We start from the raw sequence: 27324 nt of genomic DNA, 5'->3' as shown, positions 1-27324 counted from the left end.
TTTAAATTGATATTGCATAAAACAATTATAATTACACTAGTAAAACTTTCTAGATGAACTGTTTTATTAACTATAGGTTTAGGTATTTTAGCACAGAGGCAAAATAAAAAACAGGGTTTTTTTCTGTGTTGTTTTTGCTTCTGTAATTTACAAAAAGAAAGATGCTGAATTTCAAATAATCAATTCACCTTTTCCTGAAGATTAAATAGGTAATAAATGTCTGAAGCTGGATTTAGAGCTACAAGGGACCTTAGAGATAATCTTTTTCAAAATACTCATTTTGTATTTGAGGAAATTGAAGGCCAGTAAAGGAAAATGACTTTTCCAAGGTGATGTAAACAGCAGTTCTGGGATCTTAACCTGTGTTTTAGGGGAATTTTTGGATTGTGAAAAATTTCCAATAAAATGCACTTTTTAAAAAAAAAACAAAAGGAGCTTTTCCTTGATATGACAGTCGCCCTAAAACCTTGAATGACATGCCCATAAATATCTAAAGCTAGATTTTGATCTTGGATCTTCCTGTTTCCTGTTTCCATGCATAGCATCCACTTTGCCATTGGCTGCCTCTACAGATTTAGCACCATGCTTTCCTTGTACAGAGTAGGAACTGGATAAGTATTTAATTGATAAATGCTATGAATATAAATTAAACATTATCTCAGTTGCCTTTAAAACCCTGACATGTTCAAAATAGTTTTACAGATTTAATGTTTCAAAGCATTATCTGTTGTGGATTGAGGAAGAATTAGGGGGAAAGACATAAGTAGGGGTTTTTGCAGTTATTCTTCTCGCATCTCCAGTTACCTTTCAGACATTTTGAACTGAATGTCCAGGTAAACATCTTAAACTCAGTATGTCCAAAATAGAACTCATTCTTGTTTTTGTTTTCTTTTTAGGCAGTTGGGGTTAAGTGACTTGCCCAGAGTCACACAGCTAGTAAGTGTCAAAGTGTTCGGTCTGACGTCAGATTTGAACTCAGGTCCTCCTGACTTCAGGGCCGGTGCTCTATCCACTGTGCCACCTAGCTGCCCCTAGAACTCATTCTTTACGCCTAAATACCCCCTCCTTCCCCTTCTCTATTACTGTGAAGGTCAATACTGTCCTCCCAGTCCCTAGGATTCTTAGCCTTGGGGTCACGCTGGATTCCTCACTGTCTTTCAGATCCCCTCCTCCACTCCAAGCTGTTGCCAAGGCCTGCCAATTACGCCTTTTCAGCATCTCTCAAATATACCTTCTTTCCTCTGACATTGCTACCTCTCTAGTACAGATCCTCGTTACCTCACACCTAAATTTTTTAAATAGCCTGGTGGCCTCAAGTCTTTCCACTTCTCTCCTCTTCTGATAGGGGAAACAACATGTAAATACCTGTGAACTGACAAAATATGTATATATTCAGGATAAACTGGGAATAATTTCAGAGGGAAGGCAATAAATTAAGGAAGTGAAACTTTAAGGAAGCTAGGGAACCCAACAAATGTACATGCCAAGGGCAAAAAATTTTAGCCATGGGAGACAGACAGTGAAAATTCATGGAATCCAGAGATGGAGTATTTTATACGAGGAGTAGCAAGGAGATCAGTGTCACTGACTAGCAGAGGGGAGTAAAGTGTAAGAAAAGTAGGAAGAGGTCAGAATATGAAGAACTGTAAAAGCCGGAGGATTTTTTCTGTTTGATCCTGGAGGTAATAGGGAGTCACAGGAATTTTTCTGAATGGGGATTGAGAGCGACATGGTTAGTTAGACTTATGCTTTAGGAAGATCATTTTGGTATCATAGTGGAGTATAAACTGCAGTGGTTGAGAGACATAAGTCAAAGGTACCATGGAAGTCTAATTTAAAAAAACTGGATGATATCAATAATTTCTATTTTCAGATTTCTTTTTTATCTTGCAAATATATGTAAGTGTATCTGTTGAGGAGATATTAAAATGATAGTGTTGTAGAATTTAGGAGAAAGGAAGGGAATAATTAGTATTTAATTTAGAGCTAGAAGAAACCTTAGAGATTATACTTTTCAAGAAAACACTTATTGTATAGTTGAGGAAACTGAGGTCCAGAGAAGGACTTTTTCAAGGCAATATAAGTTGTAATTCTGGGATCTTAGCCTGTGTTTTAGGGAACTTTTTCGATTAGGAAATTTTCCAATAAAATCCTCTTTTTTAAAAAAGGAAGATTTATTCCTTGATATAATAATGGTTTCCCCTAAAACACTGAATTAAAGATTAGATGCAGGTCCAAAAGTAGTTTGTTAGTTTGTCTTTGAAATTTTTTTTTAATTGTTGTTTTCCTTTTAACTAGGCAAGTGGCTTGTGGAGTCTAGAAAGATTTGGTTTGGGAATCTCATTTCTGTTTTGCTAGTTTTGAAATAATTTTGTGCTTTAATTATATATGGTATTCTCACAGTTTTTTTGGTAGGGAGTCCTTTACTTTTTTTTTTCTCATTAAAAGGCTGCCCAAACTTTATTAGTTTTGGTTGAGTACAAAGTAAACAAGTTACTGAGGCTGCTGGAAAGCACATAAGTGATTCAGATAATAAGAATAACAAACAATAACAGTGTGGTCTCTTTTACTTGTTTTTTGCTTTTGTTTTCCTTTTAAAAACACACACACACAGCACAACTACTTCTACATTTAAGCAGCCTGTCTATACTAAGGGAATAGGTGGAAGAGGGGATGGGAAGGGGAGGGGGGAGCAGCAAGGAGGGTGCTGATGCTCACGCACAAGGCCCAGTGCTGGTCTTGCTGGCCTCGCTGATACGCTGCCTCCCCATGGCCTCCTGAGCCAGGTCACAGGTGATCATGCCATGAGTTCTGAGTGCTCTGGGGATTCCAATACAGTTGTGATTCGACTTATTGAAGAAGAAGCTTGCCCACCAGTGGCCTGGGTCTGATTTGGGAAGACCAGGCTGGTGGGAGAATCACTTCACCAGAATACTCAGCACTTCAGTACTTCCACAGGAGCTGTTGCTGGAAGTGGAACCCAGACGCCTTTTGGTAGAAGTCATGGGTTGCTAGGAGTGAACCCCTGGACCTGATTGCTGCCATGTTGCTTGTTCTTGTTGTGATGATGTAAACCTTAGTGGCGGCTCCCGAGCAGCCCCTGTAGGCAGTGGGCTGTGACTGGACGATCACAGGTGACCTGGCTCGGGGGTGGGGGGGGTGGGGGGGTGCGCTAGGCCACAGAGCCCGTTTGTAAAGGAGATCATGGGAGGATGTACTCCATGGCAACGAAAATGCAAGAGTTCTTTGGGTTTTCTCATGTTTACTTTTTAAGATTTGTAATAGCCATCTGAAAGTAGTCACTCTCAAAGCATTTTCAGATGCTGTCATGTGTAATAATGAGTATCTGAGGATTTTAGGAGTATAGCTCCTAGGGACATTACAGCTACTCTAACTGTTGATCTTCTCTCCCCCCCCCCCATGCCCATCTTTTACTGATGAAGAAATTGATAGATTAGTCGTTTACTTAGGGGCTTGGAGGTAAAGTCAGCGTTTGAACCGAGATCCCATAACTTCATATCTATTGCTCTTTCTAATAAACTTCTCATTATTTAAGTAAAATGGAAATTAAATGAATTACTCAGTTCATTTCAATAAATGTTTGAATGCATACTATGTGTAAGCATTGTGCTGGGCCCCAGGATGATACCCAGACAGATTGTTACAGTTCTACTAATAAAGAAGCTTACATTCTCCTAGGGGGATGCATTACAAGCTTAGTAAATAAAAAGTAATTTTAGGAGTTGAAGAGTACTAACAATTAGAAATGACATTTGAAAAGGAGTTAGTACCTAAACTGAGATTTAAAGTTAGAGATTTTAAGCCAGGCTGATGAGGAGGAAATGAATTCCATGTGAAAAGGACAGTCTGTGAGAAGGCATTAAGATGGATAATAGAATGCAGAGATCAGGTTAACGGCTAGTTGGCCAGTTTGGCCAGAACTTGGAGTGTGTTTTTGGTCGGGGGAAGGAGCGTATGAAATGTGGGGGCCAGTCTGTGGAGGGCTGTGTCAGATGGAAGTTTGTGTGTCAGCCTAAAGGCTTGTGAAGCTTTTTGAATAGAGGAAGGACATGGACAGACCTGTGTTCTAGAAATATTCATTTGACAGCAATATAAAAGTAGTATTAGAACAAGGGAGAGACTTAAAATAGGGAGGGCAAATAGATGATTGCAGCAGTACAGGTAAGAGGTTTGAACTTGAGCTAGGGTAGTAGATGTGTGAGTGGAAAGAAAAGGATGGCTGTGAGAAATGTGGGAGCAGAATTGCTTAGACTTGGCAACTAACTGGATATGAGGGGAGGTGAAGGAAAGGGACGATTGGCTCTGAAGTTGCAAACCAGTGTAACTCAAAGGATGCTGAGAGTCTAAATAGAAATAAATAAGTTTGGAGGAAGAGTATTTTTGGAGGGAAATATGAGTTTTGAATGTGTTTACTCTGAAGTGCCTATCAGACTCTAGGTTAAGATGTCAAATAGGAAATTGCTAATATGGAAATGTGGTTCATTAAAGACTCTAGGGCTCAATAGCTATATGCCTATATTTATATGTGTCTACTTATAGACACATATATGGATAATCATGATAAACCCATGGAAGATGGTAAGATCACTAAGAGAAGAGAAAAAAGCCTTGAACACAATTTTGGGAAATGCATGTATTTGCTGAGTGGGATATGGATGTTGAAGTAGTAAAGAAGCCTGAGAGAAAATTATTTTGTCAGCAGGAGAATGAAAGTCAGAGCACTATCACAGAAACCCAGGAAGGAGAAAGGGGTTGACAGTTGTGGAAGCTGTGGAAAGGTCAAACAGAATAAAGACTGAGAAAATTTTGTTAAGCGGTAGAGGTCCTTGGTAACCTTGGAAAGAATAGTTTCAGTCAAGTGGTGAGATCCAGAGGCAGATTGCAAGGTCAGGAAATGGAGATAATTGTGTATGGAAAATACTTTCTAGGAGTTCTGGGGTGAAAGGAAGAAGGGATGTTTGGTGAACTTTGAGACATTCCATATCCCCTCTTTATGCCTTTGTCTGGGATGCTGTTTCTCCTTAGCTTTGCCTCTTGAAATTCCTTTAAGGTTTATCTCTGAAGCAACCTCCCATAGAAGGATTTTTCCGTATCCCCCCCCCCAGTTGTTAGTGTCCCCTCTGCATTATTTCATGTTTAATTTGTACATATTTTGTATTTGTCATTTTACTTTAGTAGAATTTAAGCTCCTCAGGGACTGGGACTTTTTCATTTTTGTGTTTTGAACCCCAAGCACTAAACCCAGTGCCTTTACATAATAAGTGTTTGTTACTGGTTGTTAGTTGGAGATAAAAGAAGTGGGAATGATTGAGGGGGCTAGCCTTTGGAAGAAACAGGAGGGGATAAGATCAAGAGTACCAGTAATGACTTTGTCCTTGGCAAAGAGAAGGGCCTTCTTTTTGTTTGTTCTTTTTTTTTTTCAAAAAAAAATTTTAAATTTTAAACTTAAACACTAAAATATACAATGGGAACTAAAAATACTAAAACTTATGTACAAAATAAGAAAAAAAAGAGCATTGCTGTGTACCTGGAGGTGTTTACTCTTTACAGGGACTAAATCTCAGCTCTTCTCTGATTGTCCCAGGAAGACTACTATTATGCCCCATCTCTTGTTTGTTTTTACTGCTCTGTATTTGAAAGTTAAATTTTCTATTCAGCTCTGGTCTTTTCATCAGGAATGCTTGAAAGTCCTCTATTTCACTGAATGACCATTTTTCCCCCTGAAGGATTATACTCAGTTTGGCTGGGTAGGTGATTCTTGGTTGTAATCCTATCTCCTTTGCCCTCCGGAATATTATATTCTATGCCCTGCGGTCCTTTAATGTAGAAGCTGCTAAATCTTGTGTTATCCTGATTGTGTTCCCACAGTACTTGAACTGTTTCCTTCTGGCAGCTTGTAATATTTTCTCCTTGACCTGGGAACTCTGGAATTTGGCTACAATATTCCTAGGAGTTTTCCTTTGGGGATCTCTTTCAGGAGATCTGTGGATTCTTTCAATTTCTATTTTGCCCTCTGGTTGCAATATATCAGGGCAGTTTTCCTTGATAAGTTCTTGAAAGATGATATCTAGGCTCTTTTTTTGATCATGGCTTTCAGATAGTCCAATAATTTTTAAATTCTCTCTCCTGGATCTATTTTCCAGGTCAGTTGTTTTTCCAATGAGATATTTCACATTGTTTTCTAATTTTTCATTCTTTTGGATTTGTTCTACTGTGTCGTGATTTCTCATAAAGTCACTATCTTCCAATTGCTCTATTCTAATTTTTAAGGAAGTATTTTCTTCAGTAAGCTTTTGGACTTCCTTTTCCATCTGGCCAATTTTGCTTTTTAGGGCATTTTTCTCCTCATTGGCTTTTTGGACCTCTTTTGCCATTTGGGTTAGGCTATTTTTTAAGGTGTTATTTTCTTCAGTATTTTTTTGGGTCTCCTTTAGCATCACTCTCAGTTTTTCCTCTACTTCTCTAACTTGCTTCTCAAAATCGTTTTTGAGCTCTTCCATGGCCTGGGACCAATTCATATTTTTCTTGGAGGCTTTGGATGTAGGGGCTTTGACTTTGTTGTCTTCTTCTGGTTGTATATTTTGGTCTTTTTCACCAAAGTAAGATAATATAGTCTGACTCTTTTTGCCTGCTTGCTCATGATCCCGGCCAATTACTTGAGTTTTAAACTCTTTGTTAAGGTACGAATCTGCTTCCAATGTGGAGAATGTACTGTCCCAAGCTTCGGGGGTTTGTACAGCTGTTTTCAGAGATACTTGTAGGGACCTGTAAATTTTCAGTTCTTCCAAGGTGGTATGATAAGGGGCAAGGTGTTTACTCCTTTCCTGGCCTGCGACTACAAGTACTCCTTTCTGTCCTGTAACTGTGAGGAGGGTCTCCTCTCCACAATCACTGCAAGCTCCACCAAGCCAGCGCTCCTCCTCACCCCAGCACCGCTGCCCAGAACTGTGGCCCAGATCCAAACACGGGCAAAGGAAGAGATTCCTGCCTCAGCACTGGCAAAGAGATCCCTGCAATCCCTCTCTGATCAGCCACTGGATTCCCCCTCAGTCTGTGGGCCGGAAGCTCGGGAAGCAGCTGCCCCCCCACAGGGCCACGCTCTTGGGGAATGGAGCTGAAACCCCGCCTTCCTTTCTCAGCACTGACAGAAACAGACTTTTCCCACTGACCTTCTAATTTGTCTTTGGCATTGGTGGATTGAGGAGTCTGGAAACCTCCACAGCTGCCCGAGATTCAGTCCTCTGAGGCCTGCTCCAGGTTTGCTACAGCTTGTGCGCCCACGCTGCGCTGCGCTGCGCTCCCAGCCCGGAGCGACACACCTTTCTGATCAATCATCCACGTTGTCTTGGGCTGGAAATTTGTTTCACTCTGTCTTTTTGTGGGTTCTGCTGCTTCAGAATTTGTTTAGAGCCATTTTTTATGAGTATTTGGAGGGGTTTGGAGGAGAGCTCAAGCAAGTGACTGCTTTCACTCTGCCATCTTGGCTCCGCCCCCTAGAATGTAATTTTGAATAACTCAGATTCATGAAATAAAGTTCTGTACTTGTTTGTAGTGTGAACATGGGCTCTGTAATTCTTGTACTAACCAATCAAATATACTAGACTTAGACCTTCTGTTTTTCACAGAAGAATTAGAGGATAGAGTAGCACAATAATTAGACGATCAAGAGGACTTCTGATGCCCAGGGCTTTTTGACATACCAGTGATCTTTTTCGAAGTAAACTTTGGCTGAACTCAGGGAGGCCTGCAACTGCTGAAACCTGTCTTGACCAGCTCGGAGAGAAAAGCAAAAATCTCGGTTCCTGACTTAAGAGCAGCAAACATTCTGCTTTCTGATTTATTGTATTTACAGATGTTTTCTAAATCATCCCCCCACCCCAGCTGACTTATGTATAAAAATCTCAGTCCTTCCAGTTCTCCTTTGAACAGATGGGAACATTGTCTCACTGTTCTAGCTTGTGTGCTGCTTCATCTTAGGCAATAAATGCAGTAATAATCTTTGTGAACTGTGACTCTAGATCATTCCAGGTCCCCCTTTTGGACCTATGGTTTCTTCCGTTTTAGCAGTTATAGGAGTTTTTATTTTAACAATAGAGAACAGAAAATTTGTTGTATGGTCTTCAGTTTTCCGTTGTTGTCTATAGCACATTTGACTGTAATTATTTTCTTTAAATTACATTGATTCATACAGCTCTTTTATTTTTAGGTTAGTGACTTTTTAAATTTAGTAACTTTCTTTTCCATACTTATAGTTTAGGCCAAAAGTTACCAAATTTGTTTGGCCTACGGCCCCCTTTAAAAAAAAATTACTCAGTATCCCCCTGGAAATCTTTAACCCTTTAATGGTATTTAAAATAAAATTTTGCATCATTTCAAAAAAATGAAATATTTTTTTAAAAAATGAAGCGTCTTTAATTTTTTGTAAATTTGTGGGTTTTTTCTGCATTGAAGTTTTTAGTATAACCATATAGTATCATATTGTAAACAAGGCATTACATGCACCTATTCCTGCTGTTGCATGGTAGACTTCCTGACAATCTGCCTGCCAATACTTGCTTGTTAAGACCTGTTGGCAGACTTGACCACTGATTGGTTATAACTTGTATTTTGTGTGTTTATTTGGAAAATAATGTAATCACTATGACTCTAACTCTGTTACACAACAAATGAAACCTATACAAGTAGTTTTTCAAAATTTTCTTCTCTTCTTTCCTTATGCTTCCATTGCACCCTTGCTTTTATTCAAGGCCTCCCAATTGCACCCCAGGTACTCTGGTGTTGTGTGTCTCCCCCCACCTCCCACACCCTCCATTGTTCCAGGGCCCCGCAGCGAGTGCTGTCTCCCACTTTGGGGACCTCTGGTTTAACCTTTGTTTTTCTTTAGTTGGTAACCATATTTTAAGTGATTTGAACTTAAGATTCTTTTACAACCTTACTGTTGTATTACATTCAGACTTTGGCCCTACCTTGTCTGGAACCCAGCCTCCATGGCACTTTCTGGCCATTTCTATATCATGCTGTCTCCACTGGGGCCATCCTTTTCTTCTTCCCTCCTATTGGAACTTTGGGCTTTTTCCCTGGGTGAGCTTTGGGCCTTATTTTTATCTGGACTGGGCATTTGCACACAGTGCCACAGCCATTCTGGCCCTCCTTTTTCCAGTACTTCTTTGTGTTGTAGTCCCCGATTAGAATGTATCCCCCTTAAGGTTAGTGACTGTCTTCATTTTATCTTCCAGCATTTGGACATAGAGTACTTAATAAAGATTCATCTGTCTTTTTACCTCTATATCTAAAATCTAATTCATCTCCTCTCCTTTGTTCTTTTCTGTCCTCCTTTCGCCATTTCTATTTTCCTTTTTAAAAGAAATGTCATATGTATAAAAAATGTTTTGAAAATTACCTTGACAAAACGCACGAAGTATTTCTTTTAACATTGGTAAGTAAATAGGGCATTTACTATTATTTGTAGCCACTCTTTTGGTGGTTGTTTTGCTTGTTTTTTCTCCTCTCTTCTATTAATTTGATCTTTTTTCTGTACTTGCATATGATTTAACTGCTTATATGTCTTAAAGTTAAACAAAATTAACCATGCAGGAATAGGTAAAATTTCTTTCACTGTGTGTATTAACATTTTTTTCCATTGGCAAATCTCATTAATGACTTCCTGAAGACAATAGCTTTAATATTTTGGAGATTTGAGTTGTTTATTTTATATATCTTATTTGAAATGAAATTTCAATTGGATATCACTACATGGAAGGAAAATAAACTTGAGATAAATGAAAATTGGGATAAAAATCATGGAAGGGAAAGTCAGAATATTATAGCTTTGTGCTAGAAGGAATCTTTGAACCTTTCCATTCCAACTGTCATTTTATAGATGAGGAAATAGGTCTAGAGAAAGGTAAATGTCATTCAGAATCCCATAGGTAAGAAGTAGCAAAGTTGAGATTTGAAACCATCTTTTGACTCCAAATATTTTCACTGTATATAAAAATTATTGTATTTATTGGTATAATTTTTTTCCCAAATGTATACCATGCATGTTATTGGTGCATTTATAAAGCTGTAAATAGTGAACACAAATAAAAAATTTGATACTCTCTTGTACTTGTATTACATGTTTATTATTATCAGAGGTTCTTGTGCTTCAAAATTACTTGATTCTGTATTTTCTGGCTTCGGTTAATTTGGTTTCCTGAAGAGAAAAATCAAAGAGTTCTGCAATCCTGCCTTTGGCCAAAAGAAGTTTGAATGTTATTTTTCAAGGTTGTTACAGCTAACTGTTAATATAGACATAGTTGAATAAAGTAATTAGAGATTTATATAACAAAGAATTTTTGTATGGACTTTGAATTTGGTACTCTGTAGCTTTGGTAGATCTTAATCAGAGCAATAAAACAAAAAGATGGATTTTTAACCTTGTACACATACCTGTTAACAACCAAAAACTAAAACGCAAATCTACTAAGCACAGACTTAATGAATCAGGGTTTCATTCTGTGAAGAATAGTCATTGTTAGCTTAAATGAATTTATATTACTTACTATCAGGTGTCAGTATATTGTAACAAGAAATAGGAGACCCTGTTGTGAAACATGTCACATAGAAATTCAAGCATACCTTACTGAACTATGAACACATTATTGTTTAATTATAGGTACTGATATATTTCTGAAGGCAAAATATCTTATTTAAAGCAGTCTTCTACTTGATGATAGTAACTGTCTTTCCTGATTTGGATATTAGTCTGTGTTTAGATTTGAATGCCCTGGGCAGTGGTACTGTGTTTTTCTGTTATTGTTGGGGAAGTGTTTTGCCTGAGTACATTTTTTGAGTAATTGAAATTTATCCCTTTAAGAATTGGCATTTTTGCTTGAACCTCTTTGTGTGGAATTTTTATTTCTTCCGTTATTAAACATAGTGTGGGATATTTTGCTGTTTCCCTTGTTGAGTCAGGATCATAAAAAGCAATATAGGATCATAAATTTAAAGCTGGAAGGGAGCCAGACTAATTTCATCTAATCTGTGTCCCTTATCTCAAGGTAAAGAAAATGAGGCCCAGAGAGAAGTTACTTGCTCAGCCTACGTCACTTATGTAGTAACTGGTAGAGCGGAGATTTGAACCAGTATCCACTGACTCTAAAAGCAGTGCTCTTTTGAATTATACCATTTTGCCTTAGTTCTATGCTGTTGTTATAGAGATGTCTTGAAAGAAAGTGTGTAGGGCATTTGTATACCAAATGCAAAATGGCTCTAAACTGTTATGCTTTTATAATAATTTCTTTTTATAGTTTAACTGTTTATTGTGTTCACTTAGTATCTAGCTGTCGTGAGTTTTAGTCAGTGTCTGTTGTCTACTGTATCTTGGGAAGAGTTTTTAAAATGAGCAATCTTATTACACAGAAATCTAAATTAAACTTCGGGTGTGCTTTCGTGTTCTTATTGAGTATTGGCAAGCATGAGTTTTTCTTGCCAGCCTGGGTCTGCTATGCTACACAACTATCACAAGTCATTTCTGCACTTTCAAATGGATCTTCATAGTACAGGGCTCTTTTTATTAATCTCTGAAAGACTTCATCTCCTTAAAACCACTGTTTCAAACCCTTACCTTTTCTTAAGCTCTCATGTATGCTTATGTCTGCTAATTTGCTTAAGCTAGTTTTCCTCATCTTTAAAATAATTTCAATAAAAACTATAGCCAAAAACCACGGAAATTCTCTGTTGGCCTCTGCCTCTGCTTTTTTAACTGAAAAAAATTGGTGTCATTCAATATGAGCAGTATAAATCTCTTTCCTTCATAGGATTTAATGACCCTAGACATCATCTAATCTAATTTCCTTATCTTGCTGATAATGTGACTGAGGCCCAGAGACATTAAATTATTTGCCTGTATCACAGATGGCAGATAACAGGATCAGCCTTTGAGCCCAGATTACGGCACTTCAGAACTAGGGTTATTTCTACTCTATTACATTTCTTCGATTCTTTTAAACTGCATCCTGTTCTTCTTGTTTGTCATAGAGGATAACATGGTCTTCCTTCTTGCTAAAGTGAATTTTTCTACTTGTACTCTTGTACAAATCCACTTGTTTCTCCTATCATCTCTACTGTCTCACTAATATTCAATCTCTGTCTTTATGCTAGCTTTTCTACTGCTTACATGGCTTACAGTGCTTACATGCTCACAATGCCCATGGCTTCCCTATTCTCAAAAAACCCTTAACTTGATTAATCTGTCCTATTAGCTATTGACTTGTCTCTCTCTTTCTTTTCGTCGCTAAACTCCTTGACAAGGCTGTTTATAATTATTTACTCCATTCCTCTAACCCTCTTGTTAATTCTATACAGTCTGGCAGAATCATTCACCCGGAAACTATTCTCTCCAAAGTTACCGATGATCTCTTAGTTAGCACATTTAATGGCTTTTCCCTAATCCTACTCCTTTTTGACTTCTCTGCAGCCTTGGATACTGCCACTCATCCCTTTTTCCTTAATGCTATCTTCTCTTTTGATTTTTGTGACATTGTTTTCTCCTTCTACCCCTCTGACTGGTCCTCAGTCTCTCCTTTCCTGGATCTTCATCCAGATCATTCCCACTAACTGTATTCCTCAAAATTCTGTCCTGGCCCCTTTTCTTGCAATTGATCTTCCTTAAGTGGAGGTCTGAACATGTTATCTCTCTCTCTCTCTCTCTCTCTCTCTCTCTCTCTCTCTCTCACACACACACACACACACACACACACACACACACACACACACACTCTCTCTCTCTCCTCACTGATTCAATAGATTCCATTGGCTCCTTATTTCCTCTAGGAGCAAATAGAAAATTCTTTTTCGCTTTTAAAAGCCCACCTTATCTTAGCTCACTTTTTCTTTTGCTGTCTTCTTAGACCTTACTGCTCTCTATGTACTCCACTAGCCAGTGACATTGGCTTCCTTGCTATTCCTTGAACAAGAGACCCTCTGTCTTTCAATTCCATGCATTTTTATTGGTCATCCCTTTGTTCTTCCCCATCTCTACTTCCTGGATTCCTCCAATTCTCCACCAAAATCCCACCTTCCATGGAATTAAAAAGAATGGAATTTTGGTGCCTTTCCTTATAGGTTATCTCCAGTTTATTCTGTGTAATATTTTGTTTGTACAAACAGTGTACACTGTTATTCACATGTTGCTTCTTCCATTAAATCCTGAGCTCCTTAAGGGAGGGGACTGTTTTTTGCCTTTTTTTGTATTCCTAGCATTTTGCGTAGTGCCTGGCACATAGTAAGCTCCTTATAAGTGCTTCTTATCTCTTCTGAGACTTACTTTATTGCTCATCTCCAATCAGTCTTTTATCTTCAGTCCATCTACCTCTCTAATGATTTCTGTCCCTTTGTTATAACATTCTCCGTCTTCCTTGTGCTGAAAACAAAACAAAAAGAAAAACACTGATTTCCTTTGGTTCCGTTATTCCCCTTTTGTTGTTCAGTTGTGTCCAACTCTCTGTGACCCTATTTGAGGTTTTCTTGGCAAAGATACTGGACTAGTTTGCCATTTCCCTTTCCAGCTGATTTTACAGATGAAGAAGCTGAGACAAATTGAGTAAGTGGCTTGCCCAGGGTCACACAGCTACAGTGTCTGACTCATGTTTGAATTCAGGTCTTCCTGATTACATTCCCCCTGCTTTATCAGAATGCTTGCCACCACATAGCTGCACCATTATCCCCTAGCAGTCGTCCAAATTTTCTCTTACCTTCACTCCTTCACAAACTTTTAGAAGTGGTAGTCTACTCTAGCTTCTTCTACTCTGTCACCACTCCCGTTTATTCTGTTCCTTGACCAAAGCTTGTTATTTTCAAGGTCACCAATGACCTCCCAATTACCAAACCCATTACTTTCTTTTAATGCTAATTCTTTTTGGCCATTTTGTTACAGTTTTTTACCACCCACTTCTTGTTTTTCTTTTTTTTTTTTCCTTTGGCTTTTGTCATACTGTTCTGTTTTGGCCTTCTGTCTACAATTATTAGACTTTCCATGTTTTCTTAGCTTGTCCTTCCTACCCTTAAAATATGGGCATTCCGTAGGACTCTGTCTTGGGAGCTCCTGCCCTTTTACTCTATAGGCTTTTCTTTGTTAATCTCATCTATTCCAGTGTCTTAAATGATTACAGCTTTTCAGATATTTCTCAAATTTTTTTTATTTGCTCTTAGCTTCTCCACTGAAATCTAGTACTGCATTTTTAACTGAATGTTAACATTTACTGCTACCTTAAACTTACCATCTTCTTCCCTAAACCTGTCTCAATCTCTTTTAATGGCACTACTGCATTCTCAGTTACTTAGATTTAAAATCTTGGAGCCTTTTTCTCACTCCCACATGCTAATCCTGACAGTTCTGTTGCAGCATTGTCTCTTGTAGCCTTCCTGTGCTTTGTACCTGATGCTACTACCTTAATTTGGACTCTCATTTCCTTTAACCTCTATTATTATATATAGTAGATGCTTTAAAAAAATAAATTATATTGATGCCTTTTTTATATCACCGTAGTTCCCCCTCTCTGTCCTTCTCCCCTTCCAGAAAGCCATCCCTTCCTACAAGTAGTATTTTTAAAGCAAAAAAAGAGAAACAGATAAAAAAAAATGGACATAACTGATTAGTACATCACATGAAATTATGTGCCGTGTGTAACACATATGGACCTACCACTTCTTTGAAGGAGTAAGGTAGGAAGTGATTTCTGATATTTCTCCTTTCGAGCCATGTTTGTTGTTTATAATTTTGCAACATTAACCTTTTTGTGATTCTTTCTGTTAATATTCTTGTAATCATTGTGAGTATTATTTTCTTGACTTTTTACTTTCTGAATCAGTTCCTGTAGATCTGTCCACGTTTTCTCTTTTTGTGTCACATTTGTCATTTCTTATAGCACAGTAGTATTCCATTACATTCCTATACTGCAGTTTGAGCAGCTATTCGTTCTCCAGTCAATGGATATCTGCTTTGTTTTCAGTTCTTTGCTGTCATACAAAGTAGTTCTGTAAACATCTATACATAGTAGGTGTTTAATAAATGTTTATTGATTGGTGTATATGGGACTTGACTCTTATTGATGACCTCTTTGGGGTATAAGCCTCTAAGACTCTAGGTCTAAGGGTATGGATAGTTTAGTCATGTTATTTGCATAACAATTTACTATTGTCCTTATCTTTTCTCAACTCCTCAAACATTGCCTATTCTCATTTTTGTCATTTTTTGCCAATTTGCAAGGGTGTGAGGTAAAACCTGCAGTTGTAGTTACCCTCTCTGTTTCCTGTTGCCAGAGTGATTTTCCTCATGTGCAGGGTCAACTAAGCCTGTCTCTTCCTTGGTCCATCATCGTTAGTGGTCTCTATGGAAAATGTTCACAAACTTCTTATCCTGGCATTCAAAGCCTTCCACAGTGTAGTTCTATTTTATTTTTATAGTATTATTTCATATTATTGCACTTTCTGCATGTTGTGGTCTGTAGAGTAGAAGTGATGTAAAAGAAAAATCAATAAAAATTTAAAAAGAGAAAATGGCCAGAATGTATCACATTAGTTGATATGCTCCATATTATGTCAGAATCAGTGGTGATTATTTCATAGTGACATGTGTAGCACACACTTTTAGACTACCCACTTTCAGTACACAGGGCAGGCTCTTTAGAAGACAGCTACCCAAGGTTAAAAGTACCCAGTGGGTTTGTACTATGAAAGGTATAGCTCACAAGCCCCCAGTGTATTTGTTTTTCCTCTTGGTCGTTAGCCAGAGGACAAAATAAGCTCAAAACAGGTTATTTATTGAAATGGCATAGTAGGGATATTTATAAAAGGACATGCCTCCTATAAATCTGGGATATACTATCCTGAAAGCATACATACATATCAAGTATGGAGTTTGCACATGAAGGGTTTTACCAATGGGGAATTCTTGTGGATGGGCAAGATATTGCTTTGTTGCTGGGCACATTTCTTCACTGGTTGGCAATTCCAGTTTCTGCTTAAGCTGGAATCCTTGGCTAGGGAACTGCTAGATTCTTTCAGGAAAAAAACAACAAAACAACAACCCTTACCCTAGGATCAGAGGAAATCCTCCTTTAATTCACTCTCCTCAGTCTCAGTTCTGAGGCCTGCAATCTTTCAGATAGCAAAATCCCAATGCAAAGCTCTCTAGTGTTTTTTTTTCCTGAGGAAGATGGCATTTAGGAAGAAATTTCCTTGAAATTCTGTCTGTTTGTATGCATATACAGATTTCCTATGACTTCGTGCTTCTGCAAGAGGCCAGTGCTGATGAATGAGGAGGAGAGATGAATCTATCTTTCTCCATGAAAAGGTAGTTGAAAAGAGAGTTAGGGAGAAGAACTCAGTTCCTGAGAATTCTTATAGCTCTTGAAGCCTTCCTAGTGTATCTTGCAGCAAGGGAGGAAGACGTGTGTGTGTTTCTGTGTGTGTGTTGACATATTTTGTTTTTTTATATTACCTATGTTTATTTCTCCCTGCATTCTTTACTCTGCTGCCTTGCTGACTTCCATAGAATGGTGCTTTACTAATACTGAAAAAAAGAGGAACAAAAAAATTAAGAAAACAGTCAGCAATCTGAAATTAATCAGATACTGTATGTATTTTTCCATACCTATGAACTCCCAACCTATGCAGAGGAACAGAGGAAATCATATGACTTTTGTTGGTTTTGTTATTGATATGGTCAGTTCTGCTGATAATTTTCCTAACATTGAACCAACCCTGCATTCCTGGTATAAATCCCACCTGGTCATAGTGTATCATCTTTGTGATATATTGCTGTAATCTTGCTAGTGTTGTATTTAAAATTTTAGCATCAATATTTATTAGGGAAATTGGTATGTAATTTACTTCTCTGGTTTTGTTCTTCCTGGTTTATGTATCAGCATCATATTTGTGTTATTAAAGGGATTTTTAAGGATTCGTTCTTTGCCTATTTTTTCCAAATAGTTTATATTGGGGTTAATTGTTCTTTAAATGTTTGATAGAATTCACTTGTGACTGCATCTGGTCCTAGGGATTTTTTTTTATTAGGGAGCTCATTGATGGCTTGTTCAGTTTCTTTTTTAAAGATAAATTTATTTAAGCATTCTGTTTCCTTTTCTCTTAATCTGGGCAATTTTATTTCTGTAAATACTCATCCATTTCACTTAGATTGTTAGTTTTATTAATATATAATTAGGCAAATTAGTCTCTTCTCTCAAATTTCTTTTGCTAGTTTTTTTTTCTGTGCATTTTCCTTTTTTTCTTTTTCTTCACTCTCTCTCTTTCTCTTTTTTTGGCTAGCGGTGGGGTTAAGTGACTTGCCCAGGGTCACACAGCTAGTAAATGTTATGTGTCTGGGGCCGAATTTGAACTCAGGTTCTCCTGAATCCAGGGCCGGTGCTCTATCCACTGCACCACCTAACTGCGCCAACACTGCTTCTCTTAATGAGATTTCCTGTAGTATAATTTCGACGAAAAGTTTGTCATTCAGTGAGCATTTATTAAGTATTTGCTGTGTGCTAGGCACTGAGGGTACAAAGAAGAGCAAAAATGCTGATCCTCAAGGATCTCAAATTCTAATGGAAATCTTATAAAAAAGTTTGTGCGTACATGATAAATGCTGGCTAGATGGAAGGAAGGTAGTAATCCCAGAAGAAAAGCACTAGCAGTGAGAGGGGACAGAAGAATCAGAAAGGCCTTCAGTCCACAGTAAGATTTGAGCTGAGTCTTAAAGGAACCTGGAGGCAGAGATGAAGAAAGGAAGCATTCTAGGCATGGCAGACAGCCAAGTGCAAAGGCATGGATGGATTTGGGGAGATTGAGTGTCATATGGGTGAGTGTCATATGGGAAGTGTTGCTGGGCCATACAGTATGTGGGAACAGGGGAAGTAAAGTATAAGGAAATTAGAAAGATAGGAAGGGGCAAAGTTTTGAAATTCTTTAAGTAACTAATAGAGAATTTAATACTAGAAAGTTTTATGAAGTTGCTGGAGTTAATTGAGAGACTAGGGGGATGACACTGGATGACATGGTCAAAACTTCGTTGTAGGAACATCATTTTAGCAGCTAAGTAAAGGGCAGAGATGTTGTGTAGCTTCTGTAACAGCGACAAGTTTTACAAGAGATTGGAAACGTGGAGTGAGTGTGAGAGATGAGCTGAGAATGACTAAGGGTATGAGCCTGGGTGACCTGTAGCATGGCATGGTACCTTTGATCGTAAGAGGGAAGTTTGGAAGAGGATAAATCTTTTTGGGAAAGGTAATGAGTTCTCTTTTGAACACGTTGAGTTAGAGATGCATTGGAATGTCAAAGAAGCAGTTGGTGATGTGAGACTGAGACTCAGAAGAGAGATTAGGACTAGGCATACAGATCTGAGATAATCTGTAGGAGATGATAATTAAATCTGTAAGAGCTGATGAGATCAGAGATCATTATGGAGGTAGAAGAAGGCTAATGGCAGTTCCTTGCGGGGGACACCCACGGTTTGTAGGCCTCAGGTAGATGAACAGACAGTTGAAGCATCATCAGCTGGGGAATCATCAGATAGAACTAAGAGATTAGTGATTTGAGAACGTAAGAGTATCCGGGAGTAAAAAGATATTAGTGTTCTTTAATATCTGTGGCTATGAGTATACTAAACATGGCAAAACTACCCATTTAGAAAATTCAGGTTCTGAAGTTTTCCTTTTTTTCTTAAATTTTATTTTAAAAAAAATTAGTTTTATTTCATATCATCTTTTTTTCTGAATATAGGATGCCCTTGCTCAGCAAGTCATCCCTTGTAATAGGGTTTTGTTTAAAAGGGGAGGGGAGGGGGAAGCAGTGAAGCATGACTAGCCAACACATCAGCCATACCTGACGATATGTGCAGTATTTCAAACCCATTGTTCCTTACCTCTAGAAAGAGGGAGGTAAGTGCATTTTTCCCAATTCCTTTTTGGGGCCAAGCTTAGTCATTAAAATGACACAGTATTCAGTTTCTTTTTTGTTCCTGTGTTAAGGGTTATAAAGTCTGTGGTTCAGTGTACTGAAGCCTACTAAGGCAGTTAACCTCTCTGTGCCTCTCAGGCAACTTTTTAAAGCTGTACTTAAGTTAAAGATGAATTGATAATCTGAATCTGTGAAAGAAGTTTTCTAAATCTGGAATTCCCCATGCTGATAACATCACAGATGCATACCTAAGGAAAAAAAGGAGCAGGTCTAAAAACTTCTTGTGTGCTTTTCTTTAATACTGTAGAAGCTTTTAAAACTAGTAGAATTGTGCTTTAAGAATTGATGATGAAAACCAGTTAATACCCTGTTTACCAAATTTTCTCATTTTGTTTGATGTGGGATATCTGTTTTGAATCGTCTTGTGATGTGGGATGAAGCAAGTGAAAATGATATTTTACTTTATGATATTTGAAGTATTTCACTTGTAGACATTTTAAAGGTATAATTTCAAACAGAATTGCCTGTAAGTTGTAACTTTATCAGGTAATGGTAATCTACATAGTTTTCTCAAAGGGCTGGGGTGAAGCCATTCTTACAAATGTGTTATATATTTATTTTATAGTTGAAGTCAGTTGTGTAGTGTGTATGCTTTAATAGAGTCTAAAACTGGTTTAGATATGTGATTGTTGTAAAAAAATCCACATTTTTATATTAAAAGAATGAGCTTCCTGGGTTTTGTTGTGTTTTAGAAAGTAGTCATAGAAACCTGGCACATTTAAATAAAAACAGACCTTCCAAGGAGGCTAGTTTTGGCCTCTTAAATATAAAATTTGACAGATAACAAACAACAAAGAGTGAAACCGTTCAGTGTTTACTTGGAAATTTTATAGTCAGAGTAGGGGTTGGGATTTCAGTTAAAATTTGTTTTGTAGTATGTAGTTAAACCACATTATTTGTTTTAGTAATAGACTTCTTCATGTTACAAATTCTGTTGAAAAGTAAAGATTTAGTCAAACTACTATTTTTTGTGTTTCTGCTTGAGTATGACTAGATGAAATAAGGATATATGTGTATCAAGTGATCTGTGCACTTTAAAGTGCTATATAAATGTCAATTTGCTGTTATTTTATTATATATAGAATAATTGTTTTGACTGATTTCTTTTCCCCAATGCAAGTTGCTCATTTTATAGACAAAATAAGTAGATAATGATTATAAAATAATTCATATTTGTTTGCAATATTTCTATTATTAGTGATTTTATAATCTTTTAATTAATTTTAGTAAAAACTAAAGTAGGCGGAAAAGGTTCAAATATAAAAACCGTAAATGCATGCGTGATACATTGTATTATAGAGTTCCCTATGTATTTGAAACCTCAATAGTGTGGTCATAGGCCCTTTTCAGATGTCAGTAAAGGCTACCATTTGTTACAGAAGTGTTTTTACAGAGCTTGATAAAGCTACATTTTTTAACAAGGCCTTGAGAAAATTTAGAGACTTCTAGATGTTTAATAGCTTACAATGTATCTTCTTAAAGAATTGGGAATTTGGGTCAGCTAGGTGGTACAGTGGATAGAGCACTGGCCCTGGACTCAGGAGGACCTGAGTTCAAATCTGGCCTCAGACCCCCCCAAAAAAACCTCAAACACCACTCACTAGCTGTGTGACCCTGGGCATGTCATTTAGCCCCATTTTCTAGCTCCCCCCCCCAAAAGTTGGGAGTTCAATGTAGCTATATAGAATTACAGCTAAGAATTTTATCTAGAAAGATGACTTCGTTATGACTATATTGAAGTACCACTGAAACTGACCTGGCCTATTTGGAATAGTGGGTTGTGTGACATCATATGCCTGTAACTACTTAAATATTTTTCTGTCTTGCCAGCCTTTTCGAGTTTGTACTTGATAGGTAGAGAACTGTGGTGGTATATGTGTGAATGGATCTCACCTCAGTGCTGTGGAGATAGTGGGAGTTAGGAAGGGATTGGAGGTAGGGGGGAGGAGTCTCCTCTTGTGGAAACTTACAACAATGTTCTTAAGTGTTGTTGCTATGACTCAGTGGTATGCTGCAAATGAGTTTGGATGATTTTGGTTATATCTTTAAAAAATATTTTGTTGATGCTTTTAAAAAGTATCACTATATTTTCCCAGTGACTCCCCCTGTCCCTGCCATGCCCAGTAGTACCTATCCTTATAATAAAGAAAGAGAATTAAGCCAAAATGCCACATCATACTACTTCCCTAATTCTTTTTGTTGTTGTTCTAGACTCATGCTTAAATTTTAAGTCAGTTTTCTCAAAACACATCGGGTCATTACATTGGATCAGAGTTTTGGAATCTTTCAGGATCGTTTTCCTTTATATTATGGTGATCATCATGTAAATTATTTTGCTGGTTCTGCATACAAGGCTTCTCATGATTTTTAGAATTCTTCATTTTCTTCATGGCAATAATAACCTATGACAGGTATCTCTATCACGATTTGTTTAGCTGTTCTGTTGATGGCAATATACTTTTCTTCTAATTCTTTATTATAGAAATTGTTGGCATAAATTTAATACTTTATCATCAAGATTACTTTTACTTCTCTTCTTTTTATTCTCTTCCTAACTCCTTGACTCTTTTATTCTTGTCTCCCAGTTCTTTGGAACATATATTTCAGTAGTAGGGCCTATGACAAGTATAGGCTCGCATCACCTCTTCCTTATATTATGGCAATAGCCTTTTAATTGGGTTGTCTTTCTCAGGTCTTTCCCTGCTTCAGTTCATCGTCCATTCGGCTACCAAAATAATTTTCCTTGTCACTCTTTGCCTCCTTCTCTGTTTTCTCCTGGTAAGCTCCCGTCATTCCTCTTACCTTTAGGATCAAATATAAAATCTTCTCCTTGTCTTGAAGGGCTTCAAAGCCCTTCACAATTTGTGTCTTCCTACCTTTTCAGTCTTCTTACACTTTACTCTCCACCTTACAGTCCACCTAGTGTCACTTCACTCCTTACTCTTCTTCACATATCATACTTCACCCCCCATCTCTGTGTATTTGCACTGACTCCCCAATATCCATAATGTTCTCCCTCATACCTTCCCCCTTTTGGCTTTCTTGATTTCCTTCCAAACTGAGCTTAAATCCCACCTTCTTCAGGAAGCCTTCAGTATGAGATACCGTCTCTTTGTTGTGTGCATGCCTGTCCTCTAGCTACACAATTCTTTTCATATTATCTTCCTCATGTGAGCTCCTTGAGAGCAGAGATTTCTTTGTATCCTCAGCACTAAGCACAGTGCCTGGCACATAGTCAGCACTTATTAAATGTTTGTTGACTTGAGTGATGCTCTTTTCTGTTCCTTAGATGCTGTCTCTACTTCCAGTTTTTTCTGTCAAGAAAATTCAATTCTAATTAACTCCATAAGAAAAAAAAAACATTTTAATGGAGGTATAATATAAAAGATGAAAAGACTAGATAGCCCATTAAATAGGAAATTAACAAAGAAGTATTTTGATATGAGAATACAGAAAATAGAGAAAAAGGGAGGGCCTCTTCACCCGTAGGTGCTAGGTGGCGCTGGTGATAGAGTACCAGGCCCGGAGTCAGGAAGACTCATCTTCCAGAGTTCAGATTTGGCCTCAGACACTTACTAGCAGTGTGACCTTGGGCAAGTCACTTAACTCTGCTTGCCTCAGTTTCTTCATCTGTAAAATGATCTGGAGAAGCAAATGACAAACCACTCCAGTGTCTCTGCCAAGAAAATTCCAAATGGGGTCATGAAGAGTTGGACATGACTGAAACAACTGAGTAGCAACAACTCTACTGCTCCCAGTTTCTCCTTCAAGTGCCTGGGTCTTTGGTTATGTTATTTTGTTTTGATGGGTTGTCTGGGAATTTAGGGGGTTCTAACCTCTAATTAGAATATTTGAGTGTGGAAGCAGTATGTTATGGTAGATAGGGGCAGGCTTTGGAATCAGGAAGATCTGGGTTCAAGTCCTGCCTCCTGATACATGCTAACATTGTGAAAATGTTCAAGAAACCTCTCTTTATAACTGAATTACTGATCTTCATCACAGGAGGGTTTTCCATACTAGGATTTAACCCCAGATTGATGAAATCACAGGTCTAAAATGTGTGGAACAGTAGAAAGTTTGCTGAATTTTGAGTCCTAGGTATTAAATGTGAATCTCATCTGTGCCTCTGACTTGTTTAGTTGTTTTGCAAGTCATGTCCAATTCTTCGTGACCCCTTTTGGGGTTTTCTTGGCAGAGATACTGGTATGGTTTGGCCATAGTTGTCAGCTTAAAGCTTGTCCTGATTTTTAAAATTATTGATCTTAAGACTCTTTATCTGTGTTAAATTCAGTGAGAATACTTGTAAAAAATTATACCTGACTTGATTAAAATTTTTTTTTGATGATGTTTTATTGTCTTAAAAAAACAAAAAGAAAACTTTAATTTTTTCCCTCTTTTTTTCATTTAGCATATTGCAGGAGAAACCAGGACATTATTTTCTAGAAGTAATGCCCACAGAAAGTGGAAGTTGTGCAACTGCTCGCCAGGCAAAGCAGAAACGCAAATCACATAGTCTTTCTATAAGAAGAACTAACAGTTCAGAACAAGAAAGGACAGGACTTCCAAGAGAAATGTTGGAAGGACAAGTAAGTTTGCATTGACCACTAATTTCCTATCTCAGTTATGATCATGTTTATTTATAATTTTATAAAGACATAATGCAAGATATAGCTAGATGTCCTAAGTCATATCTAGATATGATTCATGTGTTCTGGGACAGCTAAGAATTCTCTTAATCATTCGTGTGTGTATGTATACATATGTGTGTATGTAGATATACATATCTATATATACATATAAATATCTATACATACATATAATACTTGTTTGGATTTTTAAAATGTAAGGCTGTTTAAAAAAACCTTGGGATTTTATTAGTGTATGGAATTTTTTGTGAGGAACTCCTTTAACAATGCAGATCAGTAACTTCTCTGCAATGTATAGTTTTGGAGAGTTGAAAAGTTGAATGGCTTGTTCACAGTTGTATTTTGGTAAGTGTCAAAGGCAGGACTTTATCTCAGGTCATGGTTTGAGGCTAGCTCTCTTTTCAGCACAGTATGTTACCTTTGATAGCAGTTATTCGACTTAATTTTTATTCTCTGAGGAGCTGTGGTAAGATTCATTATTTAATTCACTTTATGTATTCAGTTCAACACATGTTAATTTAGTACCTACTTACAGGTTAAAAGGAGAGAGAGGACATGTAGTACTGAAATATCTATAATAAAACAGGTTAGGCATATAGAAACAATAAAGAATTCTATGAGTGACCTGAAGGGGGATTTTTCATTTCTAGCTTTTGAGAGGAAAGTTAGGCAAGTTTTCTTGAAAGAGGTGACGTTTGAGCTGGATTTTGAAAGATAAGATTTCAACAGGTTGAGATGCAAAGGGCCCTGAGAGGGAAGGTTTTTTTAGGCAGTTGTAGGGAATGGCTTTAGCCAAGCAACATAAACTAGAGTAGGCCACTTTGGTTGGAGCATATAGTATATGAAAAGTAGTGTAAGATAAGGCTACAAAGGCATTTTAAACTTAGAATATGAAATATCTTGAATATCAGGATAAATTTGAATTTTATTTGGTAGTTTACAAGAAGCCATTGATGGTTTCTGAGCATTTGAGGTATATGATAATTTAAATTTAAGGGAATTTAAACTACTGGTGATGGGAAGAATGAGTTAGAGACCACATTGAATTAACATAAGATCAAAAGGTGTAGTGTCCTTGTCCACAATATTTTGTATTACAAATTACCTACTAAATAATGATTGAGCATCAGTGATAGTATTTTTACTGGGTTCCACCCTTTATAATCTATTTGAAATTGAGTTGGAGACAAGATTGGAGTCAGGGAGCTGATTAGAAAACTCTTAGTATGGTCCAAACAGGTACTGAGGACCTAGACTAACAACTAACAACTCTTAACAACTCTAGATTTCAGCGTCTTCATCTATAAAATGTAGCCGTTGTGCTAGAGTTTTGAGATACAGTCAGGGTGTGATATCTAGTAGATAGTGGGAAAATGTGGGTCTGGAGCTCATGAGAGTGGAGTGGCACGTATGGATTTGGGAGTTACCCATGTTAAGATAATGTTGGAAGTTATGGAATTAGATGCAGCTGCTAAGAGGAAGAATCTAGAGAGGAGTGCACACTGACAAATACTGCCTTCTGAAAGGTGAAATTATCACATATTCTGCCATTAGCAGAGAGAGCCTCTTCACATATCAAGAGAGTTGAAATTCTCCATTTCTCTTTCCTCTCTGCTTCTGGAACTCATTATCTAATTCCTCCTTTTGGCCAGGTGGTCTGTAATACACTTCATGACAATAATCTATATCTTACAATATTGATCTCTACCCAAAAGTTCTCTCTAATACAATTTTTCCTTTTGGGTTTTTTATATACAAAATATGTTCTTGATATACTGTCCCCTAGGCAGCGAGATGGTATAGTTGATAGAGTGCTAGGCCCAGAGTCAGGAAGACCTGAGTTCAGATTTGGCCTCTGACATTTACTGGCAGTGTGTGTGACCTGGACGAGTCACTTAGCCTTTGTCTGCCTCTGTTTCCTCAATTGTAAAACGGGAATAATAACAGTACCTATGTCCCGGGATTGTTTTTAGGATGAAATGAAATAATATCTATAAAGTGCTTAGGACAATGCTTGTCACATAGTAGGCATTATATAAATGCTTATTCTCTTTTCATTTCCCTCCTTTTTATATAATTTGTTCCTTTTTGAATAAAGTATTCCAGTCATGAATCACATCTACCACTAATGTGTTATAATTACAAAGTCATGATGTGCATTTTGTCAATTGAAATCTGAGCCTGTGAGGATTATTAATCCCCTTCTTCCAAGAGGTTTTTTTTTTTCCTGTGAATTCTTAGGCAATCAAGGCAATACCTTACATATATTGGAGAACAGTTTTTATGGGCCAAAGACTACAGGCTATAATAATTGTACAGGTGGAGGGTACTGAGCACCTGAAGTAAGATAGTGACACTGGGAATAGAAAAGATAGAGTAAAAAAAAAAAAGAAAAAAGAAAAGATAGAGTAAATTCAAGACATTTTTAAGATTAAATAAATAGGGCTTAGATGATTGGAAATTGGAGGATGAGGAGAAGTCACAGATGATTAAGGTTTTGAGTTTGGGTAATGAGGAAAGTGGTGGATCTATTAACAGAAGTAAGATAGGAGTGGGTGTCTAGTTGAGAGTGGGATGGGTACTGGGGAGGGAGACTTCAGAATTACCAAATTTTAGAAGAACTGGATTACATTAGCTGTCTAGGCTAACCCATACGTAAAAAAGAATTCCATCTACAACATATCTTCCAGATGGGCCTCTAATCTTTGCTTGAAGACTCTCATAAACAAGAAGGATCTCATTCCTTTTGAGGCAGCCCATTCTGCTTTGATATAGCACTAATTGTTTGGAAGTTTTTACCTTACGTCAGGCCCAAGTTTCCCTCTGCAGGCTTTTACTCATTCACTCATTTCATTCATTACTCATAGTTTTTCCCTCCAGGTAAAACTGGATTAAGATGGTTTCCCTGCCTTTAGTTCTCTTATCAGTTGAATCCTAGGTTTGTGCCATTTGCACCTATTTCATTAGTCTTTGTTGTGTTTTTGATTCTGTGGTTTTTAAGAATATTACTCCAAAGAAATGTGCAAAAGTTGTAGCTCTTAGAGAGCATCCATACTTCATTGAATTGTAGAGATAATAGCAGAGACTGTTGGTATGAAGTCAGGGTTTTCAAACATCATTCAGTCCCATCAAAGCACAAAGGAAAGTGTGATTAACCAAAAGAAAAAAAACCTCCCAGAACTGACAGACTATTGCTGCATAATAGCCTAATTAATCCTGAGTATAAGCAGAGACCTTCATTGGCATCTGGTGGGATTATTATTGATTCTTCTACAGTGCTTACATAGGTTTCTTGGAGTTAGAGGAATAACCACAAACTCAGTTAAAAACAGCTGCTAACCATTTCTATGAAGAAAAAAACGCTTATTATAGGCAGTACAATACATGCAAAGATTGAACTACTGAATATTTGGAAAAGGTGACAGTTACCAAACTTAATTTCTTATTCAGGACAATACCAGAATTATTGTTGAAAGATTTCCAAGTGAGCCTATATGATCAATAAAACATCTGCCTCCAAAAATATTTTAGGATTTTTTTTTGTAACTTTCTGTGGGCGTGGAAGTCTTGTCCAAGGGACAAGGGAATCATGGACTTGGGTAAATATATTCATATACTGAGAAGCAGAATTATTCCAGAATAACAGAGATTCCCA

General features: G+C 37.4%; 1 protein-coding gene across 2 annotated transcripts in view; it reads left to right on the top strand.

The window, feature by feature from the left end:
* WDR37 (WD repeat domain 37) overlaps positions 1–27324 on the top strand; it is a 110072-nt gene that overhangs the window by 4900 nt on the left and 77848 nt on the right. For both annotated transcript variants that reach the window (XM_020990368.2, XM_020990367.2), the window contains exon 2: positions 23432–23609. In XM_020990368.2, the coding sequence (XP_020846027.1) occupies positions 23472–23609 (138 nt within the window). In that variant the 5' untranslated portion in view covers positions 23432–23471. The remainder of the gene's footprint in view (positions 1–23431; positions 23610–27324) is intronic.

Source organism: Phascolarctos cinereus, unplaced genomic scaffold (genome assembly GCF_003287225.1).
Source record: "Phascolarctos cinereus isolate Bilbo 61053 unplaced genomic scaffold, phaCin_HiC Scaffold_1;HRSCAF=81, whole genome shotgun sequence".
Classification (NCBI taxonomy): Eukaryota; Metazoa; Chordata; class Mammalia; order Diprotodontia; family Phascolarctidae; genus Phascolarctos; species Phascolarctos cinereus.
This window is presented reverse-complemented; position numbering and strand designations above follow the sequence as displayed.